The sequence below is a fragment of the Pectinophora gossypiella genome, chromosome 14 (assembly GCF_024362695.1).
Source record: "Pectinophora gossypiella chromosome 14, ilPecGoss1.1, whole genome shotgun sequence".
In the NCBI taxonomy this organism is placed as follows: Eukaryota; Metazoa; Arthropoda; class Insecta; order Lepidoptera; family Gelechiidae; genus Pectinophora; species Pectinophora gossypiella.
This window is the reverse complement of record NC_065417.1, coordinates 3,994,687-4,010,950: the sequence shown is the minus strand read 5'-3', so window position 1 is coordinate 4,010,950 and position 16,264 is coordinate 3,994,687. Positions and strand designations below refer to the sequence as shown.

Genomic DNA, 16,264 nt, shown 5'->3' with positions numbered 1-16,264 from the left:
CTCTTGCACGTAATATATTTAACTATCCTGCTGTCACCTGTGGACTACTAATACAAATGGAACGCGCCATTGACATAATTCCCGTCCAAACAAGTTTTTGCATCGACTTCACTTTACTCGTTTACCTTTATTTGTGTTGTTTGTGACTGATAATCACTGAGAACTATTTCGCGAATTTGGTATGTAATTTGATCGGTGGCCTTGTATTTCACAAATACCATGACCGACTCTGGAGTAGATACCAGCAACGAGAGTAGTGATAATCCCTTATTCGACAACTGTGTCTTGGAATTCAGTCCACCAGCTATACCCATAAACGAAGCTGGTCAGCCTATGCCTATCGACTTTCTCGACGAGCCCCACGATCACATCGGAAAGATTAAATGTTCTACAAAAGCCAGGCACTGCAGACTAAAGTACCGTTATGGTGGTGTAATTTGCACCTCCAGGAACCATAAACTTCGTCTCGCTGCATCCACGAATAATACTGAACTTGTAGAGAAACTTTTGCTGTCAGGTGCAGATCCAAACTCTTCAGATGAGCACAAAAGAAGTCCTCTCCATCTAGCAGCTTGTCGGGGATACGTCGACGTCGTAAGAACGCTGTTGAGGCACGGAGCCAACCCAAACATAAAGGACACTCTTGGCAATACACCTTTACATCTAGCTGCTTGTACCAACCACATTCCTGTAGTTATTGAACTGTTAGATGCGGGAACAGATGTTAGTTCACATGACAAAAATGGCAAGAATCCAATAGAGTTGGCTCAGAGTAAACTAAAACTGATACAAATGCGTCCGAGCGGTGCTGGCCACTTTGAGGAGACCAGGCAACTGATTGGTGAAATTTGTATGGTTGTAGAAATGATGTTGAAATATATGAAAATGCAAAAAGCAGATGCAGGAGAGCTAGAATCAGTTCGGAAAAGACTGGAAGGTGTCAGTACCCGTGAACAAGTGGACTCAGAAGTACAAAACTTACTGGACAGTCTCGACTCATTGAAACTGAGGTAATTTATTTAATATCATAAGTAATTTGAAGACTGTTAACAAATGATAAAACTGCCTAAGAATAGGAGCTCACAATTTATTAGATTAAGCAATTTAAAGTACGAGAATTTTTATTGACTTTTTAAATAAATATTTAAGGCAAATTATTTGCTTGTTGCCATAATAAGCATTTTCGATTTGTCTTTGCTATTGTAAACTTTATTATTAAGATTAAAAGCGAGGTTAAATAGCTATATAAATGTTGTTTGGTATTTACAAGTAATTTTTATAGCAATGAATTCACACAATTAATTGTATTTTGTATCATTGGATAATGTTTCTAATTTAATATTCATTTAATATAATATGTACTACTTGATTCATTTATGATATATAAATATTTGTAAATAATTAAATTCTTTGATTTCAACAATATTTATAAATAAAAACCCAGTATATTTGTACAATCATTTATTGACAACAGTTTCATAAACTTGACATTTGGATAACTTTAATAATTTTATTACACAACTGTTTTCAATTATTTTAAAATTTCACTATTATTAATAACGCTCATACTTATATTAATAAAACAGATATTTTGAAAATGGAATGTACTACAAAACAGTGTTATTTTCAAAAATTGGTAACACAGCAAGCAATATACAGAGTTGTGCACGCACCACGGAGCTGCGGCGTGGTGGATAATTGTGCAAAATGGAATGAATTAAACAAAATGCATAATAAATATATAGAAAACCATATGAGAAGCTTCACTGTTTGTAGTTCACTTCCTGGGACATGCTTATTTTATATATTATCGTAATTCTATGCATAGTATAGAATTTACACTACAAGGCAAGAAAAAATAACCGTCACATTTATTACAAAGCTATCAGGCCCGGAATATACTAATGTATAATCAATTACTTGTAAATTCTTGTACAAAATTTTAGGCGTGTACTGGGGCTTTGTTAATTTCAATGCTAAACCATTTATTGTACAAATTTTGGACCTTTAATAAATCAATATGGCAGAATTCAATACTATCACAGAAACAATTAAACATAATAGTTAACTTCACCTTAATACTGGTTAAATACCATGATTAAGTAGTAGCAATGATCAACCTCATCCCCAACCCAGTGTTTACCTATTTATTAGATAATTCTTACAGTCTTACAAAAATAAAATGTTACAAAATAAACCATTATAATTAATTACAATTATAAAGAAGGCAAGTAAAATTTTTACATAAATTGAACTAACAGAACAGCTTCTATTTTTTATTTACTGAATCTTGCAGTTCAGTTTAATGTGATGCTTTTCTAAAAGTGCCGAAATATATTAATTGTTTTAAACTAGTAATTATATTATTATACTATAAAGCAATTTGCTGTCTTCCACATATTAAAACTTATAGTTTGCCTGTTGCTGTGCATTTTGAACCTTAAAAATAAGCTTCACTTGAGCCTAGAGAAAAGTTTTCATTGGCACACAGAGAACATGGAGCAATCTCAATACTGCAGTACGCAATGATTTTCTTCATCTGTAATTTATCATAAAAAGTAGAATAACAATTTAGTAATACATGATTATAATAGTCAGACTGCTCGACATTTCATTTGATGATTTGAGCAATCAATTACACTTTTTAAATTAATCAATTCCTTGACAATGATAACACGAAGTGAACAATTTTAGATTAGAGTGCAGAATATTTGGCACTGGCTTCCAGTTGTCGAAAGCTATGACTAGTAGCTAAATTAACATTTTCCAAACATGATAGTTCACTTATAAAATTATTATCACAAATGTTATTTTTGAATCGGCTCATAAATAAATTAATTTGATATAAGTTTATTAACTAAATCACAACATTCACGGAATGATCAATACATTTTTGCTATTACAATAATATACTTTGGTTGAATAATTTAGTCATTTATCTGGCACAACCTTCGCGATCATAATCTTCTATCTTTTCAGAATATTGCACTTTCACTTTCATCGGCTCGGTTAAGTATCAGGTAACTGAATCAGTCGTTCAGAGAAAAAATCAATTAAATCAATAGATTCTCTTAAAAGTAGCGACATGTGATGTGATGCTATTTTGTGTCTGGCACCAGAAGATTGACGATATTGGGAAATATTTCCCCTTGAATAGGCCCGTACTCCATTAACTCGCCGTCCACAGTCAGATACCCGTGAGGGCCCTCGGGCACTATCCTAAATGCGCTCACCGGTACCATTTTGATATACTCATTGTTGACTTCAGCATGTGTACCCTGGCTAATGCCCATAAAAAATGAAAACAGTTGAGATCTCGGAATGCCGGCTTTTATAATCAGCATCCACATAACTCCGTCTGAGAGTTGCGACCGAGGTGCAAATAAAAAGTCTTCGCCGATATAAGACTGATATGAAATGTGTACCATGACAAATTCACCCTCCTCGTGCACCCAATGCGAAGGCAGCTGGGACATGAGCGAGGGTAGGTGCGAGGCTGGGCCGTGCATGCATGTGTGCACCGGTGACCGCATTTCAGAGCCGCCGCTTGTAACACTGTGGTACTCTGAACCGCGCGTGCTGTAGAACGCACTCCTCCGCGAATTGACCGAGTACCAAGAGTCTACCCTTTGGTGTTTACCGTTCATAGCGTTGGTAAATACGTCTGAATTTTCATCGCAGTCAATGAATGCTTCCGCGTCGGGGGAGTCGAGCGCGCCGTCCTGACTGACACTGTGACTGAGCGTCAACGGTTGTTTTGGCTTGGGCAGATTGCCCACATCCTTTATTTTTGCGTAGCTCACTACACCTTTATATTTCCTCAGCCCGACTAACCTTGCCAGCGCCCAAAGTGTGAACCTCTGTCCCCCAATCGCTCGTAGTCTCTCACTTTCTATATCAATGTCTGACAATAATCCCCAGCCAATTGATAAGAACGAAAACATTATCTGGAAAGCAAAAAATACATATTTAATTATAACATAGTACTGCATTTAAATACCTCATTGTAACAGAAATGTAATTACTAATTAATTTAATTTGTGATTAATAAAAAAATTCGTGAACACATTGCGCTTAGCGGTCTTAACACTGCTTGTATTTGTTATACTTGTTTGCCAGATTTTGTGTCTCGAATAATATTTGTCGCGATTTGCGTGATTGCATTTAAACGATCAGCGGTATTGCCACGATAATACAGGCGATAAGCGACATCGCTATCAACGGCTGAGGGGCTAATTGTATCCGCCACCAGAGATCCTTGTTTGTTGTGACGGACGTAGTCAATTAAATAGTATAGCGTTATCTTTGTTGAAGGTAAATCGGCTTAGAACACAATAGAGCGCATAAGAATGTAACAATTCCATATTTTATTGGTCTTTAACGTGGTTGCACAATGCCCGCGTTTAATGCGCGTTAAAATTATTGATTCTCCATGGTCATATCAAGCAAAGCTAAAACTATTTAACGTGTGGTGTGATGTAAAGTGAACAATCAAACTACTCAAACGCAAATAAGCCAAAAGCGTCAAACAATACGGCGACATCATTATAATTATATTTATGTTTAAGACAGATTTTGATAACCTTTAATCGCCCAGAGATTCTGTTATTACCTATAAGTAATAATTAACATTCAAAACTGTTTTTTTAGCCAGCCATACCCCGTTCACGAAGTTTGAGGTTTGAAATATAACTTACTTTGGATTTGGTTTCTACTCGGACTACGTCCATTGGCGCTGTTTTGCCTCTTGCCAGCGCCATTGTGAGTCCGGTTAGGTTCTGATTAATGTAGGGTTCGCTGAAACAATAAAAAATTACATTAATACCATCTAATAAACGTCAGGTTTCGGAACTTCTTCTCGTATTGTCCTCTACTTCTACGGCTGGTCAAGGATCAGTAGTTTCTACATGTTCTTGTTTTACGACTTTGATGTTTTAACTCAAATGATTAAGACGAATGTTTACAATTATTTTTTGTACTGACTGTTAAACCCAAAGCTTTAACAACAATATCAATGTTCAACTGATTCGGGTTCAAACAAGACGAAACATACGAAATTATTGTTATGCACAGTAAACAAAATTATCAGTAAAACCAAGGCTAAACAATTTGCTATGCTTTGCCAATGAATTGAATGAACACACTGCCCTTATTCACTCTAGTTTGATCGCTGATGAACCAATGCTAGTTTTTTTGTTTCATTCATTTGCAGTTAGTTTGTTCAAACCTATCCTTTCTCTATACAGGGTGTTAGTGACATCGTAACGAAAACTTTGAGGGATGATTCAGGGCATGATTCTGAGTTGATATCAAGTGGAATTTTCCGTCGCAAAAATATGGAACGAAAAATAATTTAAAAAAACAAAAAAAATCATAAATTGTCCATCAGGAAATTCCACTTAATATCAACTCAGAATCATGGTCTGAATCATCCCCCTCTGTATTCGTTACGGTGTCACTAACACCCATACCTACTTGTATGGCTACCTGTATGTACTGGTAAGGGGTGTAAGTGACATCGTAACGAATACTGAGGGGTTGATTTAGCTCAGTATTCTGAGTTAATATCAAGTGGAATTTTCGATCGCAAAAGTATAGAATTAAAAATATTTAAAGAAAAAATCATGAATTTTGCGACGGAAAATTCCACTTGATATTAACTCAGAATCATGGTCTGAATCATCCCCCTCAGTATTCGTTACGATGTCACTAACACCCTGTATAACAGTATTCATGTTTATGGAAAATGTAGAACATATCCTGAAAGTCACAACTCACAAGCATTTTCAAAATAAATGAGCTGACGTCATTGTTACTAACGAACACAACTAAGACGCAAACCTTATTATCATTATGTGGTTGATGGTTCCAGACAACATACTCATTTACATAAGTTTTGAATGACTGTTATTGTCATTGGTGAGGCCAAATCGTTGTAAACATGTTTTTTGCAACCAAAATTTACGTATTAATGATAAGTTACAAAATAGAAGTACATAGGTGGACCTTATTACAAAATAACAAACTTCTCCAGACTTTAATAAAGTAAAACGAAACACTATTTAAGTGAATTGATGGTGTTTAATGTAATGAGAAATAAATCAATATGGAAATATTGATTTAGTACAATCATGAGCAATATAATATACTCACTTTAGGACTCTGTCGCACTAACATATTTGACATTTAGTGAGACTTACAGTTCAATTTGTCAAAAAAGTTAATGGTACCAAAGTTTATACATATTAATGATCGTGACCGTACTTAAACAAAAGTTCTGCAAAAACAAATTACCAATCGAAAAGTTCGTGATGGTATTACAATTACTCATCCGAGCTATAAATCAAAGGCTCGAGACAATTGAACTCAACTAACTTCAATATCGTCGCCTGACCAACCAAACCTTTATTATTTTGATAATTACGTATTAGCAATATTGTCTTCATTGCTTCACTTCTATTTTATTTGACTTTGGTTTTCTTAGTTATACATATTGTAAGTTATTGTTAGAAGAAATTTAAACTCATCTTGATTAAACAAAAAACTATGATTAGGAAGTCATTCAAGGGCTTTGGGTTTTCCATATAAACCGGATCTGTAGTGTAGCGTCGATGAGATGATCGACATAGCAAGAAATGTAAACAAGAAACACTATAAAGTAGTTATAGTTACCAGTATGAACTAAGAGTTTATTTTATCTTTTCGGAAAATTGCGTACTTAAACATTTTTAGCTTAATTCACCTTTGGTTATGTATTTAATATGTCATAGAATCTCCTGCACACGAAGCTGACAAATCATTCAGAAACGGATTTAGAAAATATATCATTACCTTCATGCAGAAATTATATTTGTAGTTATCTCTACTTTTATTTTTTATTTCAGGAGTTGTAGAGCACGACATTCTCTCTATAGGTCTTGAACAATATTTGCAGTGAACCGTGTGTTTGCTGTTTGCTCATTGCGAGGTTTCAGCAATAACTAAAGTACTACTAACTAAAGTCTAGATGTAAATAACCTTCATATTTAAGCCTATTAAGTAACCATTATATCTACAACCATTTTATTTCAGACTAACCATTTTGAAATGGTTAACACCTTTAGTAATAGTAATAATGACATCGGATTGTGATGGAAGATTGTATAGGAAACTATATATTTTTTAAAATTCTGGCGCCTAGTTAATTACGTACAATAGGTAATTTGTACACAAGATAATTGTTGATAAAGTAAGCAACATAATATTTAGATTAGGTTTATTAATTAAAAAAACTGTTATCAAAGAATCATTGAGCAAGGATTATGATGTTTTGATATTGAGAAATGGAAAATTGCTCAATCTTATTTCATACATTAACCATCAAAATTAAAAGGTAAATATAGGACAGTTGGATAGAGCGCACTCCATAACACCATTCCTTTACGGGTTACAGTAAACACACCATGTTGATCTTACAGTTACTAAGTAGAAATCATTATTTAATTATAAATATATATTTCACATCAACACCGTGACGAAGATAAGATTATTAAACGAGCAAAATCTGAACTGCAAATAATGTAAATACGTAAGTCCATTTTAAATCATGACGTGTGCAGTTGTTATCGTCATTTCATCGTCTTATCCTCTGAAAAAGCATCCATGGTTTCCTTCCACATTTGTCTCGCCTAATTTACTACGTACATTGAGTAATAAGTATATAAATGATAGATAGTACCGTACACCTGTAGTACACATAAGTCACAGATAATTTAACGACACTCGTAAATGATAAGACCAACGTCTAATTCTTCGTGTGAGTATAAAACTATTATCCTCAAAGATAAAGCGAAGCAAATAATTTCTAATAATCTACATTCTACGTCTATATCCGTCTACATTATACACTACTACAGGTATCTACTTTGAGCGGATTACAATCGACGCTTATCATGGTGGTAACTTGATTCTCCCATATTACTTTCCTTCCACTGCGAACGGAACCGCGGGAAACATAATAAGCTATAAACTAGCACACTTTGAACCTACCTATTCTGTCCGGCAAAAATTTAATATACTTTATTTATTGCACTTAACAACTAGTTACATCACAAACAAGAAATGGACGTTTACAAGGGTGGACTTATCCATACGTAGAGCTGTATTTCGGTTTAGAGTAGTAAATTGTTTGTCAGTCTTAACTAGATCAGACTATCAAATAAAGGTATAAAACTTGTAAGTAATCAGTTTAACATCAAACCACTAAACTATTGTTTAACTACAAGTAAAACTAGTTATAAAAACCCATGTATTTTTAAACTAACTACCCATAAAGTTAAATAAAACTCTTTCCTTTTACCATTCTTCAAAAATGTTCTTGTTGAAAAACTGGGTCTTGCTTCAGCGTTCTAATTATTTCTCGTCTGTTAACGTTTGTATTACTACCTTCTCTGTATTCCAACATTTCTAACCCTCATAGCATAACCACAACACATTGGTAGGTTTGTATACTGAATCTACTGGCGTCTCTACTACCCCTAATGCCATAATTTGATAACGTCCTCCACAAAATACTAGTTTAGTGGAATAGTAGGTCACACTTACAAATGCATTGAAATCTAGGTCAGCCGAGGTTACTATTTGTTTACCAAACAAATAATTAGCAGCTATCCTATCCAGCAAAACATTCGTTCATTCAATTCTTATAAAACGGCTCTTATTGTACTTAAACAGTAATTACTTTGACTCTACCATTTAAATCTGGTTGCTTTTGTGACTGGAACAAGTTTTTTCTAAGGAAAGTTGACAGCTCATTTTAAAAGCGTCATAGTTGGAAATTGAAACTTGTCTGGTCATTATAAACTAGTCTCTTGGCTCGACCGTCGCCCCTGCTTCCTATAATAACCTTAGTAGAGTTGTTTCAATTTGTACACAACAAAGGATAAAGGCGCCATCGCACCAAAGTAAACAATGACGCTTTAACGTTTATGCACTGTCTTAAAGTTATGATATGAGCAATTAAAATTCTATCAATGTCAAGTACCATTACCGTTATTCACATGGTCATTAGAGTTAATTTTAAGCCGTGGAAACATTAATCACTAATCATATTTATTATGTAGTAAGTCAGACTTTGAATTTAAGTCCATGGTCTGTCGAAAATCGAGATTCCAAGTCATGTAAATGTACGATTCAACATTCGAAGGTTAATGAAGATGATAACGTTATTAATTCAAGTTTCCTATGACTTTACTGTATTATCTCCGTCCACTCCATCTGGCAACCAGATCCCTATTACTTCACCATTTTCGCAAACAAAAGCAAACGATCGACTATATTCAAAAACTTATTCGCGGAAACCGTATCTATGTCTTATCTATTTCATTCATCAGATAATCTATTTTTGTTTGCTTGTTTAACCTGTATTGTCCCACTGCTGGGCACAATCTGGGACAACCTGTACTATTGTTTAAATGTTTATTAGACTCAGGACTACTTTTCAATAAGGTTTTTCACTATATTGCTTGTGAAACGTTTTAAATGGCTGTATGCAACTTTTCTAATCGAAGCTTGTTTACCTATCCTACAATACCTGCTGAATGAATGGAAATATTTATTTACCTACTGCGAATTACGAACACGATCATTGACATGAACATGACCGCTGACTAGGAATCGTTGCAGGGTTCTATTGTTGTCTATAAAATACAAGCTTCAGGTTTATGTACGTTATGTCGAACCGCATCATAATGAGCCACTCACACGAGTGTGCGCATTGTAAGGTTCGATTCCGAACAGGACCGCTGACCGCTATTATTACTAGTTTAGGAACCAGTTATCTAAAAAATAAGTATATGGCCAAATGGTAAAATCCGACAACGTCGCCGTGTATTGAACGTAGTGTTGGCCAATCAGCGGTTGTTTTCAGAATCAAACGTTTACGCGGACTATTGCATAGTCTGCTAGGGCGGATCCACTTTATGCGGCGAAAAATTCTAAATTCTATGTATGATGCCGCTCATGTCGGCCTCTGCGACCACACCACGCACGTGTGCTGTCTTACAAATCCAAAGCGCTTCGCATCGTCCTTCATTATGCGCACTGCTAGGGCGTGGAATTCTTTGCCGTCTTCTGTTTTTCCGAATGCATATAACCCGGGTGCTTTCAAGGCCAGAGTGAACAGGCACCTTCTGTGCGAGCTTGCTCCATCTTAGGCCTCGTCAATGCCTTCGGGCAAGTCTAGGGCCAAGAGCAAACACATTAAAGGTAAAAATAAAGTCCACCGGGCAATCGTGAAGCATTGTCTAGTGTATTGTACTAATTGCTACCATTACTATAGATGGAACTATTATATTTTCAGTCTTTCTAGGATTCAATATTGGATTAAGGAAACTTTGTGATTCTTATTTTGCAATTTGTATCTCCCGGTGTTTCTTATTCACCTCGGCTACCTGTAGTTATGTTGAGGAAAATTTATTAAATCTGTGTGTACTTAATAGGAAAAGTTAGTTGATACTTTTATATTCAAGGCTGTATAATTTTCTTTGAAGGAAATTAAATATATACATTACCTATATATGTTATATTACCAAACCCAACCCACGACAGACAGCGTAGTTCTTACCTTTTTTCATACGTGGGACAAGTCCAATTCGTGCTTTTCTTAATTACATACTTACATAAACTCACGCCTATTTCCTACCCATTTCCATTCCATTTGCTTCGATCCTGACATACTTCTTTTGCTCCCTCCACATTCATCAATCGTTTCATACACGCACGCCGATTCAGAGTAGATCGTACTGAACCTTTTCTAAGGACATCTCCAATTCTTCTTTCCTTAATTCGTTTTCCTTAACCAAGGCACCAATAGTCTATTTAATAAAAAATCCCTGTGGTAACAAAACAGTACGCAACCACAATACCTACTTATAAATTCAACCAAGTAACGATTTGCTTGGTACTCATTTCGTTCGACTGTACCCAAATATTACGACCTTTATGAATGCTAATTGCTTGTTAATGTTTCATAAGGCGGCACTTGAAGAGAATGAATAGTTATGGTATTTACTTAAAGATGTACCACAGAATAAGGAATACTATGATATTATTTAGTCATCCGTGACGTGTCCGAAGGATTAACCGTAAAACCTACACCCGGACAGACCATGACCAAGTCGTACATTTTAAGGAAAGCGAGAATTTTCACCAGAATATTACCAGCCCATGCCAATCCATACTAATATTACAAATGTGAAAGTATTTGAGTTCCAGAGAAAGTCAGAAGGATGAAAAGGGGAGTGAAAAAAAAATCCGATCGATAATCCAAATCCACGCGGACGATGTCATGGGCAAAAAATGAATAAAAAATATTTTAGTTTACCACATACAAAGCATGAGAAAACTGCTGTAACCTTTAGTAAGAAACAGCGAATTACCTAACTGGTCATTTCAAAGTTATGCAAGTCCAGTCGCCTGACTTCGTTGTTTTATAATCTAAGTAGACAGGTATTTTAAAACAACAGTATTGGTGAGATAAATGAATTATAGTATTTTCTAGTTTCAACAGTCAGTTGAGTCATTTGGTCGTCAATAAGTAGTTTTGTTGTAAAGTAAAACGATTTCAGGAAAAATCTTATTCAAAACTTATTTTCTTACCTAGCCATTTTACTATACAACTAAGTAATTGGGTACTTTTGCTTTGAAAGTTTACCAGAAGAATTAAAAATTGGTGATTTTATGGATTTTCATCCGGTTTCTCGAATTTCAATTTTGCCAACCCGTAGGTACCTTTTTTGAAAAATGGCGCTACAAAACTTTTTGACAATAACAACCTTGAAGTGAATAAGAAAGTACATATTTTTCTACAAGTTTGGTTATGGGCGAAATTTTATATACCTATTTCACTGCTCTAGAGATATAGGGCACAGAGTGGGCGCGTATAGCTGTTAGCCTACGAAAAACTTTGATAGGCTCCAGTCCACTTGTAATTTTCACAAAATGTGTCTTAGTATAGCGGATATCCTAACAAGTAATTAAGCATTCATAGATAAAACCAAGGACAAACCTTTGCCCAGCAGTGGGATCGAATAGGATAAATAGGATAAGAAGATCAAAATGTGCAATAAAGTGTTTCATTATTACCACCAATTTCCAAAAACCCCGCCTCCAGTTAAAACTACCAAATTATTGGCAAAAGTAGCAAGAAAAAGATTTGGAAAACAAATAAGTATTTCCTTATAAGAATCAATTAAGAATTAAAAAGTACTCACTTGTACAAATGGCAGATGGATCTAGCCAGCCCGTTGCCGGAGCCACAAGGCATTATTGCCAGGGGTACTTCTGCCAATGCCGGTTGCCAGTCCAGTCGTTCAAACATGCCATTGAGGATTTCAAACAGGACTCCATCACCACCTACTGCGACAATCCCTCTCCAGTTGTACACATTTCGCGTCCTGACGAATTCTCGCGCGTAATTCGCGTACTTCGTCACATGCAAATCATAAGGAACCTCTGCTTCTTGCAATATAGGAGCCACTTTTGACTGGAACAGTTCCCTCGCTTTGCCTGGCCCGGATTTTGGATTCAAAAGAATTAAAAGTTTCTTATCGTTCGCAGGTGGCGCATACGTAATCGACTGCCCCGCTATCAAACACTTTATCGTCGACCGCCACTTTTGCGCTTCTCTGTTGTTATCCTCGTATTTGTCGAAAGACCGAAACCGCAGTGTTATTGTTGTTCTCTCCCTCTTCAGAGTGCGGCGGCTGCGTTTCAATATGTATGCATAAATATACAGGTACGCGCTGATGTCGTTCTCGTCGAGGTCTCCACTGTTTTCGTCCACGACTTTGAGCTGTTGATGGCCCACCAGCGAGCTACAGACGCAGGAGCCAGCTCCGGGGCGTCGTCTCTTACTCCTCATACATTTACCGCCGATGATATCGCGCAAAAGGATCGTCTGTTCTTTTGAATTTCCATCTGTTTCTTTTGTTAAGGATAATCCTTTAGACGTAAGTCGAACTCGAAACACTGAATTCTTCTTTGAAAGAATATAAAACGTTTCTTCGAGGTAAACTTGATCTTTCAAATCGGCATGATCGCCTTCAACACCGTTTGACACGTCCTTCCCGATCTTCGGATCCGCCATGACTGACTTTTTTTTTCACTCACTGTTAATTTAGTATTACCATAATGTTATTGTTTTATCGATATGCGAAAGTACAACAATATCCGAAAATAAACGAAACGGATACGCTGGCCTGGACAACGCTACTATGCCAAGGAAAAAGAAAATGTCTATGGTTTTTGAAAAGTACGCCTGCCTGTACCTACGTGTTCATTTCACTTTTTGTTTTTGCTAATTTATATTAGTTGCTTATTAAGTTGATCTGTATATTTTTCATATTTTTTAAGTTCTTTGCTTTATAGTAGTCTAGATTTTATCATTAATTTTCTCACATTTGTTAATTACATACCACTTTTTGCCAATGGTCTAGTAATCAGAGCCGCAATAAATAAAAAAAAAAGTTTTGTTTGATGATGGTTTGACAAAGACCTGGTTTGATGATGTTTATAACCTCAAAGACATTTGTGTTGTGAGTTCTTGCCTCAAAACTGTTTAAGGATCACAAAACTATGTATTGTAAAATATTAGAGCTGTATAGCGGCATTGGAGGCATGCACTGTGCGTGGAACGGTAAATATAAATTGCTAGAATCTAGTAGAAGCTTATGCTATCTGTACTGTAAACATTGAACATTTGTATTCCAGAATCTGGACTCCAAGGTGAAATAACTGTAGCAGTAGATATCAACACAGTTGCTAATGAAGTCTACAAACACAATTTTCCTGACACAAATTTATTAAACAGAAATATCCAATCACTCACTCCAGAGGAACTAAAGAAATCTAACGTAGACACGATACTTATGTCTCCTCCATGCCAGCCCTTTACCAGAAACGGAAAATTTTTGGACGAAAACGATCCAAGAACTAATTCATTTGTGTATTTAATTGGAATATTGGATAAGCTTGACAATATTAAATACATTCTTATGGAAAATGTAAAAGGTTTTGAATGTTCTGCAGTTAGAAATCTGTTTATAGATAAACTAAAAGAGTGTGGATTTGAATATCAGGAATTTCTGTTGTGTCCCTCTACAGTAGGAGTACTAAATTCAAGGTTAAGATACTACTGTATAGCTAGGCGAACTGAGAAAATATGGAATTTCAGAAGAAAAGATGGAATTGTAAGTAAATTGAATAGAACAAATGCTTTTTTGTATACATTCTTACTGGAATAGTTTTTTTTATATAGGTATTGAATTCAGTATTTTTATTTTCAGATTGAACAGCTGCCAAAGGATTATGGTACACCAGATTCCATTGAAAGTATTATTGAATTAAATATTACTGATAAATTTCTAATACCAGACAAATTGTTGAAACGGGCGAATATCTTTGATATCTGCTACAAAGACTCTAGGAGATCATGCTGCATCACAAAAGCTTATGCACATTATGTTGAAGGCACTGGATCAGTATTCACTGATGCTAGCCCAGAGACACTTAAACTAACTTATGAAAAAGCAAACACTTTTGAAGTAGGCAGTGACAAATTTGTTAACTGTGTAAGAGATTTAAAATTACGGTTCTTTACACCAAAGGAAGTCTTATCCTTAATGTGTTTTCCTAAACATTACAACTTCCCTGAAAATACTTCCCTAAGACAATGTTACCGGTTACTAGGTAATAGTGTAAATGTGAAAGTCATAACGGAATTATTAAAAATATTGTTTGATGAATAAATAGTTCATTTAATTTTTACACCTTTATAAACACAAAAGTTTTCATATGGAACTATGCACATTTGCATTATCTATACCTCTAACATAGCATGATTAAAATGACAGCAGGACAGAGGTATAATACATCGCCTAGTGTGAAAGAGACGAGAAAAGGGTATATGTTTCAATACATTCTTTCTGCCTCTACCATTTCAGAAATGGTGTATTACTATCAAACTCTGAGCTCAACTAAATAGTCCCGTTACTTAGAACCTGTCGGGCTCTCATCCTGGCTTTGTGGTCAAGTGTTCGCATTCTTAACATAACGGCTAACGCAGATGTAACTCCGATCACAAATGACCATATTGTGAATTTCCAGTAAGCCCTCTCTTCTAAGTAGGCCACTCTATCACAGCTGAAACAATAATATTTGTTATTAAACCTTATCAATACTTGCACATTTCCATAAAGATAAGCTATATATTAATTAAAAATAAAGGGTGTTTGTTTTTTACAACATTTGAGACTCAATATTCACATAATAAGAGTATGAATGCAAACTTATCTATAATAATCTGCAACACATACCTTCTTGTAACAGTTTCACCATTTTTGCATTTCAATATTTCCTTGAAACTTGTATGTATACACACACCTATACTCTTACTTCGAATTTCAAAATCTGTAACAGAAAATGCATAGAAGAAGGACCTAAATAACTTACCGTGATTAGTAAAAGCTTGTTGCCAATTTTAAGTATTGGCTTTAATAAATAGCAAAAGGAAAATATCTTATTACTCATTTTAGGTAAAGTACAATAGTTACAGAAACTCTACAACACAAACTTCATTGAGTTAACAATGAGCTTCTTTTACATCGTGTAAAAGCTTTTTGCTAATGATTAAAAGAGCTAAACAATAATCTACAATACCTGAGCAAGGATGACATTCATTAATGATCTCATACGGCTGGTGCATCCAACATGTTGAATTATTTTCTGTAGGGAAAGTCTTATTCCTTCTCTGGCTACCAGAGAGACTGTCGGCCAATTGCGATTCGAGAATCAGCACTACTATGGTCAGTCTGTAAGAAAATGATGATAAACAATGACTCATGATGAAATCTCAACTTCAAGTTATACACACATATAATTCTTGTCTGTTTATACTCACACTCCTAAACTAACAGTCCCAAACAGCATACAGCGTTTTGAACATGTTTCAAACATCTTGCAATGATTATTTCTTCTTACACAAAGATCCTTATATTTTGTGGAAAGGTATCTAATTTACTTTGACATACATAGTAGAAAACGTCGTGTACACCAAGAGTATCGTTTACTATTTTAGAATTAACTTCAAATGTTATAAAGCTCTGCAAAAATTGGCAAAATATGTGGCCTTTTTATTATTATCATCATAGGAATTTTTCAAGTTTCAGAAATCGTATCGTATCTCACGGCACGTCACTGTGACTGACATTTTGTAAACCATAGACAA

At 35.2% G+C, this 16,264-nt stretch overlaps 5 protein-coding genes across 5 annotated transcripts in view; 2 read left to right on the top strand and 3 right to left on the bottom strand.

Moving 5' to 3' along the window:
* LOC126372549 (15-hydroxyprostaglandin dehydrogenase [NAD(+)]-like) overlaps positions 1-16,264 on the bottom strand; it is a 349,480-nt gene that overhangs the window by 285,751 nt on the left and 47,465 nt on the right. The window lies entirely within an intron of this gene.
* Positions 58-1,302, top strand: LOC126372548 (ankyrin repeat domain-containing protein 54). The gene has a single exon (XM_050018369.1). It carries the CDS (start codon positions 220-222, stop codon positions 1,012-1,014), a length of 795 nt encoding a protein of 264 aa, XP_049874326.1. The 5' UTR covers positions 58-219; the 3' UTR covers positions 1,015-1,302.
* LOC126372470 (sphingosine kinase 1-like) lies at positions 1,447-13,126 on the bottom strand. Its single transcript, XM_050018250.1, has 3 exons — positions 12,252-13,126; positions 4,698-4,797; positions 1,447-3,947 (listed from the first exon to the last, which is right to left on the bottom strand). The coding sequence occupies exons 1-3, from the start codon at positions 13,124-13,126 to the stop codon at positions 3,099-3,101; spliced, it is 1,824 nt and encodes a 607-aa protein (XP_049874207.1). The 3' UTR covers positions 1,447-3,098.
* On the top strand, positions 13,345-14,787 carry LOC126372526 (tRNA (cytosine(38)-C(5))-methyltransferase). The gene is made up of 3 exons (XM_050018335.1): positions 13,345-13,675; positions 13,750-14,228; positions 14,325-14,787. Exons 1-3 carry the CDS (start codon positions 13,615-13,617, stop codon positions 14,784-14,786), a joined length of 1,002 nt encoding a protein of 333 aa, XP_049874292.1. The 5' UTR covers positions 13,345-13,614; the 3' UTR covers position 14,787.
* Positions 14,757-16,218, bottom strand: LOC126372571 (protein JTB). The gene is made up of 4 exons (XM_050018398.1): positions 15,938-16,218; positions 15,697-15,848; positions 15,354-15,447; positions 14,757-15,180 (listed from the first exon to the last, which is right to left on the bottom strand). The coding sequence occupies exons 1-4, from the start codon at positions 15,991-15,993 to the stop codon at positions 15,015-15,017; spliced, it is 468 nt and encodes a 155-aa protein (XP_049874355.1). The 5' UTR covers positions 15,994-16,218; the 3' UTR covers positions 14,757-15,014.

What these genes read in the sequence shown, in the direction of transcription:
- LOC126372548 (XM_050018369.1), top strand. Translation starts at nt 220, where the DNA reads ATGACCGACTCTGGAGTAGATACCAGCAACGAGAGTAGTGATAATCCC.
- LOC126372470 (XM_050018250.1), bottom strand. Translation starts at nt 13,126, where the DNA reads ATGGCGGATCCGAAGATCGGGAAGGACGTGTCAAACGGTGTTGAAGGC. An exon ending in TCCATCTGCCATTTGTACAA is followed by an intron (nt 4,798 to 12,251) that starts GTGAGTACTTTT and finishes TTATTGTTTCAG; the next exon opens with CGAACCCTACATTAATCAGA. An exon ending in GAGTAGAAACCAAATCCAAA is followed by an intron (nt 3,948 to 4,697) that starts GTAAGTTATATT and finishes TTTGCTTTCCAG; the next exon opens with ATAATGTTTTCGTTCTTATC.
- LOC126372526 (XM_050018335.1), top strand. Translation starts at nt 13,615, where the DNA reads ATGTATTGTAAAATATTAGAGCTGTATAGCGGCATTGGAGGCATGCAC. An exon ending in CATGCACTGTGCGTGGAACG is followed by an intron (nt 13,676 to 13,749) that starts GTAAATATAAAT and finishes TTTGTATTCCAG; the next exon opens with AATCTGGACTCCAAGGTGAA. An exon ending in TCAGAAGAAAAGATGGAATT is followed by an intron (nt 14,229 to 14,324) that starts GTAAGTAAATTG and finishes TTTTATTTTCAG; the next exon opens with ATTGAACAGCTGCCAAAGGA.
- LOC126372571 (XM_050018398.1), bottom strand. Translation starts at nt 15,993, where the DNA reads ATGTTTGAAACATGTTCAAAACGCTGTATGCTGTTTGGGACTGTTAGT. An exon ending in GGGACTGTTAGTTTAGGAGT is followed by an intron (nt 15,849 to 15,937) that starts GTGAGTATAAAC and finishes ATTTTCTTACAG; the next exon opens with ACTGACCATAGTAGTGCTGA. An exon ending in TGAATGTCATCCTTGCTCAG is followed by an intron (nt 15,448 to 15,696) that starts GTATTGTAGATT and finishes TTTCTGTTACAG; the next exon opens with ATTTTGAAATTCGAAGTAAG.